Genomic DNA, 13,620 nt, shown 5'->3' with positions numbered 1-13,620 from the left:
ACTCATTCAGACATTAATGTTTATTACATGTTTATCATCTGTAATGAACCAGGTCAATAAGTCAATAAATCATTAACCCTTCGTCCTCATTCACAAATAAAAAGTTCATAAATTTGACAAATTCTTTTATTGAAACTTAAAAACTAAAGATCTCATCACATGATCAAAGAAACAGAAAAGATTCAATCAGCTGAGTGTTTACACTGGACACACACACACACACATATACACACACACACACACACACACATATATATACACACACATACACATTTACACACACATACACACACATATACATACACAGACACACACATACACACACACACATATACACACATACATATACACACACACACACACATATACACACATACATATACACACACACACACACACATATACACACATACATATACACACACACACACACATATACACACATACATATACACACACACACACACACATATACACACATACATATACACACACATACACAGACACACACATATATATACACACACATACACATATATACACATTTACACACACACATATATATACACACACACATATGCACATTTACACACACACACACACACACATACACATATATACACATATACACACACACACACACACACACACACATTTACACACACACACTCATGAAGAGTTTCGTTGCAAAACGAGTTTTATCCATTTAGAGAATTGTTGGTTATTTGACATCAACAGTCAAGTTCATTCATAATTTTTCTCCACTAAACTAAAACCAGGGACACAAAGTTCTGTAAATCCAGGATATTTTTTATTTCATTTCATTTTATATCCACAAATAGTTGATAAACAAGTTGATAAACAAGTCAACAACCATGAAATGCATCGTAGTATTTCTGCTGTATTGATGACATCACCATGAGGTCGTTGGTCAACACTGACTCAGTGTCTTCGGACGCAATGTTCACTATGTCAGACACCTGATCCCCCCCCACCCCCCCCCGAGCTGCTGCTGCTGCTGCTGCACCAAAACAAACAGCCACACATGGAGCTGAGAGGGGAGGGGGGGGGGCTAAGGGGGCGGGGCCAAGGAGGGGAGGGGCCCGAGGGGGCGGGGCTTCAGGCTGCAGCAGCTATAAAGGAGCTGAGCAGCTGAGAGCCGAGGTTTGACCGACGGTCTGGAATCTGAGCCGCAGCGCCGCCGTCCAGACGAGTCCTGGTGTCATCGTGTCTTTGTGTCTTTGTGTCCTGGTGTCGTCGTGTCCCCGTGTCGTCGTGATGCCGTGGCTGCTGTCGTCGGAGCTGGAGCACCTGTCCACGTCGCCGTCGCAGCGTGAGTGCGAGCGCACGGCGTTCTCCTTCTACTGCGCGGTGCGTGCGCGGCAGCCGGTGTGGCTGCTGGAGGACATGCGGCTGATGGAGGTGTTCTGTTGGGAGGACGGACGTCCGCGCGCCTTCGTCCCCTCGGAGGCGCTGCTCTACGCGCTGGTGCACGATCACCGTGACTACGCCTCCTTCCTGCTGCGCCGCTGCTCGCCGGCCGCGCTGGCGCCGCTCCGCTGCAGCTTCTGCTGCCGCCGCCGCGCGCCGCACCTCAACGTGGCGGTGCGCTACGACCGCGTGGAGATCCTGGGCGCCGTGATGGCGGCGCTGAAGGACGGCGGAGCGACGCCCAGCCAGCGGCGGGAGTTCCTGGACGGCTGCGGCGGCTGCTCCCACGTGGCGGACGCGGGGAAGTCGGCGGTGACGCTGGCGGTGGAGCTGTCGCGGCCCGACTGTCTGCTGCTGCTGCTGGCCGGCGGCGCGCGGCCCAGCGGCCTCGACGCCGCGCTGCACACGCTGCAGCGTAGCGACGCGGCGGCGCAGCGGCGAGACGCTCAGCGCTGCCTCGACCTGCTGCTGCTCTTCCTGCCCAAACCGCTGCCGCCGCCGTGTCTCCGCGAGGACCCGCAGCGCTGGCAAAGCATTCTGGGTAAGGAGGTGTTCCTCTGGCTGAGCGGTTTGGCCCCGCCCCCTCTGCTGCTGCAGGCGCTACGCAGCCTGGCCGCATCCGGACCCGACCGCATCGGAACGCTGCCGGACTTCCTGCAGCTGCACAGCTGGCAGTGACATCATCAGCCGGAGAGCTGAGGACTGCTGTGATTGGATGTAAATATGATGTAGATAAAGACTGACGGACACGACCTCGTACCTCCACGATACGAGTTTCACCTGCTGCTGTAAATAACACGATCAATAACACGATCAATAACACGATCAATAACACGATCAAGACTCAACTCAGGTCATTTGTGACTCAACGTTTGATCCCAGATGTTTTATTGATGAACTGAGTTTCTGTTCACAAACTGTGAGTGTGTGTGTGTGAGTCTGTGTGTGTGAGTCTGTGTGTGTGAGTCTGTGTGTGTGTGTGAGTCTGAGTGTGAGTCTGAGTGTGAGTCTGTGTGTGTGTGTGAGTCTGTGCGGTATTTATTTATTATCTCTGTCCTTTGATCTTTAATAAAAATCAAATTTAAAGATCTTTCTCTTTCACTCATCTTCACACACACACACTCACACACACACACACACACACACACACACACACACACACACACACACACACACACACACTGATGCTGATCAATCATCAGATCAATAACATGTTTATTGAGTTAATGACATCACACTTCACACTGAATCCTTCTTGGTCACAACAACCAACCTGCTCAGGTTTCCATGGCGACGGCACTGTCCTCCATCTTTAAAATCTTATTTCTCTAAATAATCAAGTTCCTTCAACTTTTTATACATGTTTTTCTTGAAGCAGTCCTGTTGCTATGGTAACTAAAACTGAATGGAGGAAAACCACCAACTTCAGTCTGAACCGGTCCAATGGAACCGGTCTGAACCGGTCTGAACCAGTCTGAACCAGTCTGAACCGGTCCAATGGAACCGGTCTGAACCGGTCTGAACCAGTCTGAACCGGTCCAGTGGAACCAGTCTGAACCAGTCTGAACCAGTCTGAACCGGTCCAATGGAACCGGTCTGAACCGGTCCAGTGGAACCAGTCTGAACCAGTCTGAACCGGTCCAGTCCCAGTTGGTCCAGTGGAACCAGTCTGAACCAGTCTGAACCGGTCCAGTCCCAGTTGGTCCAGTGGAACCGGTCTGAACCAGTCTGAACCGGTCCAGTGGAACCAGTCTGAACCGGTCTGAACCAGTCTGAACCGGTCCAGTTCAACCAGTCTGAACCGGTCTGAACCGGTCCAGTGGAACCAGTCTGAACCGGTCTGAACCGGTCCAGTCCCAGTTGGTCCAGTTGGTCCAGTGGAACCAGTCTGAACCAGTCTGAACCGGTCCAGTGGAACCAGTCTGAACCGGTCCAATGGAACCAGTCTGAGCTGGTCCAGTGGTCCGTCCCTTTAAGTCCTGCAGTAGATTAGAGCTGGGGGGTTGGGGGGTTGGGGGGTAGATCCAGTAGGAGCTGGGGGGTTGGGGGGGTTAGATGTAGTAGACCGGTCCAGTGGAACCGGTCTGAACCGGTCCAGTCCCTTTAAGTCCTGCAGTAGATTAGAGCTGGGGGGTTGGGGGGGTTAGATCCAGTAGGAGCTGGGGGGTTGGGGGGGTTAGATGTAGTAGGAGCTGGGGGGTTGGGGGGTAGATCCGGGGTTAGATGTAGTAGACCGGTCCAGTGGAACCGGTCTGAACCGGTCCAGTCCCTTTAAGTCCTGCAGTAGATTAGAGCTGTGGGGTTGGGGGGGTTAGATGTAGTAGGAGATGTAGTAGTTGGGGGGGTTAGATCCAGTAGGAGCTGGGGGGTTGGGGGGGTTAGATGTAGTAGGAGATGTAGTAGTTGGGGGGGTTAGATCCAGTAGGAGCTGGGGGGTTGGGGGGTTGGGGGGGTTAGATCCAGTAGGAGCTGGGGGGTTGGGGGGTTGGGGGGGTTAGATCCAGTAGGAGCTGGGGGGTTGGGTGGGTTAGATCCAGTAGGAGCTGGGGGGTTGGGGGGGTTAGATCCAGTAGGAGATGTAGTAGTTGGGGGGGTTAGATCCAGTAGGAGCTGGGGGGTTGGGGGGGTTAGATCCAGTAGGAGCTGGGGGGTTGGGGGGTTGGGGGGGGGTTAGATCCAGTAGGAGATGTAGTAGTTGGGGGGGTTAGATCCAGTAGGAGCTGGGGGGTTGGGGGGGTTAGATCCAGTAGGAGCTGGGGGGTTGGGGGGTTGGGGGGGTTAGATCCAGTAGGAGCTGGGGGGTTGGGGGGTTGGGGGGGTTAGATCCAGTAGGAGATGTAGTAGTTGGGGGGGTTAGATGTAGTAGTTGAGACCAGACCATCAACGGTTAAAGTGCTTTCTGTTACAGTAGAAAAGTTCATCTCCCAGCAGCCACCTGGGCTCTCCGTCCCCATGACGACCACCTTGTTTACAGTCAAAGTTACTTCGGTGTCCCACAAGGCAAAGTGAAGTGGATCCACGCCGACTGGAAGTGACATTGCAGTGATGTCACACATTAGATGAGCACCCATTCGTCGTCGCCGTTGTCGCCGCTGAGGGCGGGGCCTGAGTGGGCGGGTCTACTGGGCCGCTGTGGGAGGAGCTTCGTCAGCCGACGGGACAATCCACCAATCACAGTCACCGCCCACAACTCGTCCTCCGGGGTCACTGAAAGGACAGAGAGACGGACACCTGAGACACCTGAGACAATTTACCTGAGTCACCATATTGTTCATGACATCATATAAACCAGTATAAACCCGTCTCACCAGTATAAACCTGTATGAACCAGTATATAAACCAGTCTCACCAGTATGAACCAGTATATAAACCAGTCTCACCAGTATAAACCTGTATGAACCAGTATGAACCAGTCTCACCAGTATAAACCAGTATGAACCAGTATATAAACCAGTCTCACCAGTATGAACCAGTATATAAACCAGTCTCACCAAACAAGTATGAACCAGTATATAAACCAGTCTCACCAGTATAAACAAGTGTGAACCAGTATATAAACCAGTCTCACCAGTATGAACCAGTATATAAACCAGTCTCACCAGTATAAACAAGTATGAACCAGTATATAAACCAGTCTCACCAGTATGAACCAGTATGAACCAGTATATAAACCAGTCTCACCAGTATAAACCAGTATGAACCAGTATATAAACCAGCCTCACCAGTATAAACCAGTATAAACCACTCTCACCAGTATATAAACCACTATAAACCAGTATAAATCAGTATGAACCAGTATATAAACCAGTTTGAACCAGTATAAACAAGTATATACACCAGTCTCACCAGTATAAACCAGTATGAACCAGTATGAACCAGTATAAACCAGTATATAAACCAGTCTCACCAGTATAATATAATATCGAACCAGTATAAACGAGTATATAAACCAGTCTCACCAGTATAAACCAGTATGAACCAGTATGAATCAGTATGAACCAGTATATAAACCAGTTTGAACCAGTATAAACGAGTATATAAACCAGTCTCACCATTATAAACCAGTATAAACCAGTATAAACGAGTATAAACCATTATAAACCAGTATAAACCAGTATAAAACCGGTATAAACCAGTATATAAACCAGTATATAAACCAGTATAAATCAGTATAAACCAGTACCTCACCAGTATAAACCAGTATAAACCGGTATATAAACCAGAATAAACCAGTATAAACCAGTATAAATGAGTATAAACCATTATAAACCAGTATAAACCATTATAAACCAGTATAAACCAGTATAAACCATTATAAACCAGTATAAACCAGTATAAACTATTATAAACCAGTATAAACCAGTATAAACCATTATAAACCAGTATAAACGAGTATAAACCAGTATAAACCGGTATATAAACCAGTATAAACCAGTATAAACCAGTATAAACCGGTATATAAACCAGTATAAACCAGTATAAACCAGTATCTCACCAGTCAGCCAGTTGGCCGTCCCGGGGATCTTCTTCCAGTAATCTCCCGCTGGGTTTCAGTATATAAACCAGTATAAACCAGTATATAAACCATTATAAACCAGTATAAACCAGTATAAACCGGTATAAAGCCGGTATAAACCGGTATAAAGCCGGTATAAACCAGTATAAACCAGTATAAACCAGTATCTCACCAGTCAGCCAGTTGGCCGTCCCGGGGATCTTCTTCCAGTAATCTCCCGCTGGGTTTCAGTATATAAACCAGTATAAACCAGTATATAAACCATTATAAACCAGTATAAACCAGTATAAACCGGTATATAAACCAGAATAAACCAGTATAAATGAGTATAAACCATTATAAACCAGTATAAACCATTATAAACCAGTATAAACCAGTATAAACCATTATAAACCAGTATAAACCAGTATAAACTATTATAAACCAGTATAAACCAGTATAAACCATTATAAACCAGTATAAACCAGTATAAACCAGTATAAACCGGTATATAAACCAGTATAAACCAGTATAAACCAGTATAAACCGGTATATAAACCAGTATAAACCAGTATAAACCAGTATCTCACCAGTCAGCCAGTTGGCCGTCCCGGGGATCTTCTTCCAGTAATCTCCCGCTGGGTTTCAGTATATAAACCAGTATAAACCAGTATATAAACCATTATAAACCAGTATAAACCAGTATAAACCGGTATAAAGCCGGTATAAACCGGTATAAAGCCGGTACAAACCAGTATAAACCAGTATAAACCAGTATCTCACCAGTCAGCCAGTTGGCCGTCCCGGGGATCTTCTTCCAGTAATCTCCCGCTGGGTTTCAGTATATAAACCAGTATAAACCAGTATATAAACCATTATAAACCAGTATAAACCAGTATAAACCAGTATAAACCGGTATATAAACCAGAATAAACCAGTATAAATGAGTATAAACCATTATAAACCAGTATAAACCATTATAAACCAGTATAAACCAGTATAAACCATTATAAACCAGTATAAACTATTATAAACCAGTATAAACCAGTATAAACCATTATAAACGAGTATAAACGAGTATAAACCAGTATAAACCGGTATATAAACCAGTATAAACCAGTATAAACCGGTATATAAACCAGTATAAACCAGTATAAACCAGTATCTCACCAGTCAGCCAGTTGGCCGTCCCGGGGATCTTCTTCCAGTAATCTCCCGCTGGGTTTCAGTATATAAACCAGTATAAACCAGTATATAAACCATTATAAACCAGTATAAACCAGTATAAACCGGTATAAAGCCGGTATAAACCGGTATAAAGCCGGTATAAACCAGTATAAACCAGTATAAACCAGTATCTCACCAGTCAGCCAGTTGGCCGTCCCGGGGATCTTCTTCCAGTAATCTCCCGCTGGGTTTCAGTATATAAACCAGTATAAACCAGTATATAAACCATTATAAACCAGTATAAACCAGTATAAACCGGTATAAAGCCGGTATAAACCGGTATAAAGCCGGTATAAACCAGTATAAACCAGTATAAACCAGTATCTCACCAGTCAGCCAGTTGGCCGTCCCGGGGATCTTCTTCCAGTAATCTCCCGCTGGGTTTCGCTCACTAACTCCGTAGCGTCGAGCCAAGTCTCCGTTCACACAGCGAACCCAGACGGTCCGACAGCTGAGGACGAGCTGACTGACGGCCAGGCCTGAGGGACAGACAGGTAGAGACAGGTGAGACAGACAGACAGGTAGAGAGACAGACAGGTAGAGACAGGTAGAGAGACAGACAGGTACCTGGTACCAGCTCCCAGTCCGTCCCGACCGGCATCTCATCACTGAGTCCCGTCCTGACGAAGACGGAGCCTCTGTTGTCCAGCGCCCAGAGGAGACGGTCGTTAGGACTCGTCTGGATGCTCACCAGGTGTACTCCTATTGGCTGACAGACAGGTAGACAGGTGTTACAGGTAGACAGGTAGACAGGTAGACAGGTGTTATCTAGCTGCTGACCAGCTGCACTCCTATTGGCTGACAGACAGGTAGACAGGTGTTATCTAGCTGCTGACCAGCTGCACTCCTATTGGCTGACAGACAGGTAGACAGGTAGACAGGTAGACAGGTGGAGAGTTGGACAGGTGGAGAGTTGGACAGGTGGACAGGTGGAGAGGTGGACAGGTGGAGAGTTGGACAGGTGGACAGGTGGAGAGTTGGACAGGTGGACAGGTGGAGAGTTGGACAGGTGGACAGGTGGAGAGTTGGACAGGTGGAGAGGTGGACAGGTGGACAGGTGGAGAGTTGGACAGGTGGAGAGGTGGACAGGTGGAGAGTTGGACAGGTGGACAGGTCCACAGGTGGACAGGTGTTCTAGTTACCTGGACAGGTGGCTCGATGTGGATCCAGGCCGGCAGCATCATGCTCGGGTTCAGAGGTTGAGTTCCCACCCGGAAGTAAACGACTCCACGGCCGTCGACCGCCCACACGTTCTGGCTGCCGCAGCTCACCCCCACCAGGCGTACACTTCCTGTAACACAGTGACATCACTTCCTGTAACACAGTGACATCACTTCCTGTAACACAGTGACATCACACCTGGAAAAACCTCACTGTCGCCCTCACAAACTAAATATAAAGTTTGCTTAGCTTGATGCTAACATATGATGGGAAACAGCATAGCCGAAGTAACAGTTAAAGCTTCAGGTGGTAACCGTAGGTAACAATCACAGCTCACACACGCTTTACTTTCACTTTCATCGACTTAGCAACCGTAGCTTTACAATAACAAAGGAAACACACTTAGTGATGTTTCCTGCATTTATATTGTGACAGACCAGCTTAATGGGAGGACTGGATGGCAGACTGGTTCATAGGAAGAGAGGGCAGACCAGCTTAATGGGAGGACTGGATGGCAGACTAGTTCATGGGAAGAGAGGGCAGACCAGCTTAATGGGAGGACTGGATGGCAGACTAGTTCATGGGAAGAGAGGGCAGACCAGCTTAATGGGAGGACTGGATGGCAGACTAGTTCATGGGAAGAGAGGGCAGACCAGCTTAATGGGAGGACTGGATGGCAGACTGGTTCATAGGAAGAGAGGACAGACCAGCTTAATGGGAGGACTGGATGGCAGACTGGTTCATAGGAAGAGAGGACAGACCAGCTTAATGGGAGGACTGGATGGCAGACTAGTTCATGGGAAGAGAGGGCAGACCAGCTTAATGGGAGGACTGGATGGCAGACTGGTTCATAGGAAGAGAGGGCAGACCAGCTTAATGGGAGGACTGGATGGCAGACTGGTTCATAGGAAGAGAGGACAGACCAGCTTAATGGGAGGACTGGATGGCAGACTGGTTCATAGGAAGAGAGGACAGACCAGCTTAATGGGAGGACTGGATGGCAGACTGGTTCATAGGAAGAGAGGGCAGACCAGCTTAATGGGAGGACTGCCACTGTGATGGTTTAATCCGACATGGAGACCATCAGAAGAGATGAAGACCTGGTCTAGTCTGGACCGGGACAGAACCTCTCCCTCTGTAAAGACTCCTTGAACTGGCTCAGGAGGGACAGCAGAAGGTCTGTGGTTCGATTCCTGACCGTGTGAATGGTTAGCTTGTTGTTTATTATTATTCATGTTCCTCGTGACCACGGCCGCTCTCAGAGCAGATTCCAGGTCAGCCTGTTTTTGGGACGTGGCCTCATGTTTCAGCTCTGACCTCTGACCTCTGAAGGCCTCGGTAACCTGCAGCTGTCACTCATCTCTGACTGCATGTAGTAAACAAACAGAAGGTTCTGGACGTTCTGGTGGAAACAGTCTGAAACTGCTGGTGATGGATTATCAGCATGTTCCAATGGTTCCATTAACAATCTGGTAGCAATATAATGATTCAGTCTGCGATTCAGTCTGCATTTAGGGAATCTATACCTATATACTGTATATAAGCTATAGATTCCCTGAATGCAGACTGAATGGTTTTAACTTCTCTTTTGTACCCACCTCTATCAAACTGTTAAACAGCTCTGCAGGCGGTGTACGCTGAGGCAATAATCCTTCTTTTATTGTTATTTTTTCCTGGGAAGTGTGCAATAACTGATGTTCTGTTTGTCTGTTTGTTTTTCTTTTTTTAAATCTTTTACTGGGTGTGCCATGAGTGTGTGTGTACATGTGCATCTCAAACTGTCTTATGTATTTTAGGTATATTTACTGTCTATGGCAGCCTTTACCATGCACCATGTCCACAACAAAGTTCCCCCTGTGGGACAATAACGTTTATTCTATTCTACCCTACCCTACTCTACTCTACTCTACTCTACTCTACTCTACCCTACTCTACTCTACTCTACTCTACTCTACTCTACTCTACTCTACTCTACCCTACCCTACCCTACCCTACCCTACCCTACCCTACCCTACTCTACCCTACCCTACCCTACCCTACTCTACTCTACTCTACTCTACTCTACTCTACTCTACTCTACTCTATTCTATTCTATTCTATTCTATTATATAATCATCATTTTATCTGAAGCCTTTAAGTTCACAGAGAATAAAATCACTATGAAAACAAAGATTCAAGTGACCAAATGTAAAATATCAAATCGACTGCAAACGGATTCTGAGCGTAGGTACGACGGGGACAACAATCCTCTTTGTTTGTCTGGTTACCGTGGTGATGAATACCATCATGTACTGGTTTGTCCTTTCTTCAGTGAAGACAGAAAATAACTCATCAGACGCTTCTACAGAGTAAATCCAAATGTTTTTAAATTCAAAAAGCTTGTGTCATCTCCAAACGTTTAGATTTTAGTCGAAGTATCTTCTCCTGAGCGATAAATGAGCTGCTAGTAGGCTATGTATATTATAGTATATAGTATATAGTATATAGTTACTGTAACTCCATGTGAGCAGCTGCTGGGATCTGGACCTGTCGTATCCTTAATGTCATAAATAAATGAGATGAAATATGAAATGAAGCTTGGTGTGATGAGCCACTGACGCTGTGTGATCTGCATATTATATAAGAGGATCTTATTTAATAAGCACATGTTCAGTCACACACACGGTCTGTTGACATTGGGGGGGTGTGTGTGTGTGTGTGAGACATGTGGTGTGTGATAGTGAGAAGGGCAGAGCAACTAAAAACAGATTTAACCTATCAGTCAGGTTACAGTGTGACGCACGCACGCACACACACACACACACACAGACACACACACACAGACACACACACACAGACACACACACACACGCACACACACACACACACACACACACACACACACACACACACACACACACACACACACACACACACACACACACACACACACACACAGCTGACCTCTGTATCACAGACTTGTTACACAACCTCGACTGTCAGTCAGTGACAGGGGAACACAGCTGACTGTGACCCCCCCCCCCCCCCCCCCCCCAAAACAACTACAAACACAGAGCAAAACATTAAGGTTTTAAAGGGTTATTTCTGTGTTTTTTACATTCTGGACCTTATTTCTAGCATAAAATCCGATCATTTCCTCCCCCAGATAACTTTGGTGTCATTACAAGTGGTTGTGATGAAATGAGCTCCAGCCGAGAGGCGCGTATATCCGTATAATGGAGTCTACAGGGCAGCAGAATGCAGCCTCTAAATAACACATTATCTGCAGAGAAACTCCTTCATTTCACCAATATTTAGTTCTGATAGGCTAGTGCTATTCCCCTCTGAGTCCGGGGTTAGCTGTGCTGCTAATGCTAAGGTTTGTTTCTGCGTGTTTCTGACTTGTCAGAACAAAATGAGCAGCTGGATGAAGTTCAGCTTCCACAGGCTTCCTCTCCTCAACCTGGATTCACTAAAGCTCCGGCTAATTGAGATAAAAATGGACCCGAATGCCGAAGCAGAATGATTATTATCAGAATGAACCGCGCGGCGCTCAGAGATGACATCATCCAGGTCAGAGGTCAGTAGGTCAACCTACAGACCCCGGATGTTGATAACAGCTAACCCCGGACTCAGAGGGGAATAGCACTAGCCTATCAGAACTAAATATTGGTGAAATGAAGGAGTTTCTCTGCAGATAATGTGTTATTGTGTAGGACTTTGTACGTACCGAGTTGGCTGAGGTCCAGCGGCGTCCAGTGCAGTCCGGCGGGACAGGACGGAGACAGCGTCCGGATACAGACTCGGCCGTGGGTGTCCAGACCCCACAGAGCATCATGACACGCAGACAGGTGAGTCAGCTCCACCTGGGGACACAGAGACAGACAGGTGAGACAGACAGGTAGAGACAGACAGGTAGAGAGAGACAGACAGGTAGAGACAGAGACAGGTGTCCTCACCTCGGGGGGGAGGAGGACAGAGGACGGACGCAGCTCTCCGTCCTGGTCCCAGACACAGAACAAGTCCTTCCTGCTCTGAGCCAACCAGAGGAAGGTACCTGAGGAGGAAGACCATGAGAAGACCATGAGAAGACCATGAGAAGACCATGAGAAGACCATGAGAAGACCATGAGGAGACCATGAGAAGACCATGAGGAAGACGCTCAGGTGATGAGACAGAGACTTGGGTTGTGTCCTAAACCCCTCCCTCATTCCCTCCTCCCTACTCACTATATAGTGAATTAAATATAGTGACTCACTGGTCAAATAAAAAAACTCTTTCGGACTCTACTCCGCTGCACAGTTAATGACGTATTACGTCGCGTAATTAAAACGTTCCGACCGCGATCGTAACGGCTGGCGTAGGTACCATGGATACAACCATGGTAACGGCCGGTGTAGCATAGACCTACGGGTGTATAGGTACCAACATAAAAAGAGGAGTAAAGCAATATATTAAGCGGTAATATGTATATTTAAGCATCAAAGATGTTCAATCAAACCCCCATAGTTTGAAACAACGTTCACAACAACGTGTCACAACTAAGCATAAAGTCCGCTAGCTTAATGCTAACGTATAATGTAAAACACCATAGACGGGCTAACAGAAATTAGCCTCGCTATCCAGAGTCTGTGGTCAGTTTATAACGCTTGTTAGGAAATCTGCTCCGACGTTTGTTGTGGGAGTCTGTGGAAGCCGCGACCGGACAACTCTGACAGCTGGACACATTTATTGAGGCTGCTGCACTACTGCATTTATTTGGTAGCTACACCGGTCACTACTGCATTTATTTGGTAGCTACACCGCTCGCTACTTCATTTATTTGTTTAGCTACACCGGTCACTACTTGCATTTATTTGGTAGCTACACCGGTCACTACTTCATTTATTTGGTAGCTACACCGGTCGTTACTTCATTTATTTGGTAGTTACACCGGTCGCTACTTCATTTATTTGGTAGCTACACCGGTCACTACTGCATTTATTTGGTAGCTACACCGGTCGCTACTTGCATTTATTTGGTAGCTACACCGGTCGCTACTTCATTTATTTGTTTAGCTACACCGGTCACTACTTCATTTATTTGGTAGCTACACCGGTCACTACTGCATTTATTTGGTAGCTACACCGGTCACTACTGCATTTATTTGGTAGCTACACCGGTCACTACTTGCATTTATTTGGTAGCTACACCGGTCTCTACTTCATTTATTTGGTAGCTACACCGGTCTCTACTTCATTTATTTGGTAGCTACACCGGTCAATACTTCATTTATTTGGTAGCTACACCGGTCTCTACTTCATTTATTTGGTAGCTACACCGGTCGC

General features: G+C 46.9%; 2 protein-coding genes across 4 annotated transcripts in view; one reads left to right on the top strand and one right to left on the bottom strand.

The window, feature by feature from the left end:
- Positions 1-1,177: 1,177 nt before the first annotated feature.
- On the top strand, positions 1,178-2,517 carry ankrd9 (ankyrin repeat domain 9). The gene has a single exon (XM_083999009.1). It carries the CDS (start codon positions 1,279-1,281, stop codon positions 2,107-2,109), a length of 831 nt encoding a protein of 276 aa, XP_083855135.1. The 5' UTR covers positions 1,178-1,278; the 3' UTR covers positions 2,110-2,517.
- A 1,685-nt stretch (positions 2,518-4,202) lies between these two features.
- tecpr2 (tectonin beta-propeller repeat containing 2) overlaps positions 4,203-13,620 on the bottom strand; it is a 64,917-nt gene continuing 55,499 nt past the window's right edge. For all 3 annotated transcript variants that reach the window (XM_083998875.1, XM_083998874.1, XM_083998876.1), the window contains exons 22-27: positions 12,253-12,350; positions 12,024-12,159; positions 8,296-8,444; positions 7,721-7,862; positions 7,483-7,632; positions 4,203-4,638 (exon numbers count right to left, since the gene is read on the bottom strand). In XM_083998875.1, coding sequence (XP_083855001.1) covers positions 4,487-4,638; positions 7,483-7,632; positions 7,721-7,862; positions 8,296-8,444; positions 12,024-12,159; positions 12,253-12,350 — 827 coding nt within the window. In that variant the 3' untranslated portion in view covers positions 4,203-4,486. The remainder of the gene's footprint in view (positions 4,639-7,482; positions 7,633-7,720; positions 7,863-8,295; positions 8,445-12,023; positions 12,160-12,252; positions 12,351-13,620) is intronic.

The sequence above is a fragment of the Trachurus trachurus genome (genome assembly GCF_905171665.1).
Source record: "Trachurus trachurus genome assembly, chromosome: 22".
In the NCBI taxonomy this organism is placed as follows: domain Eukaryota; kingdom Metazoa; phylum Chordata; class Actinopteri; order Carangiformes; family Carangidae; genus Trachurus; species Trachurus trachurus.
Note: the sequence above shows the minus strand (reverse complement) of the source record. Positions and strands in the feature narration are given on the sequence as shown.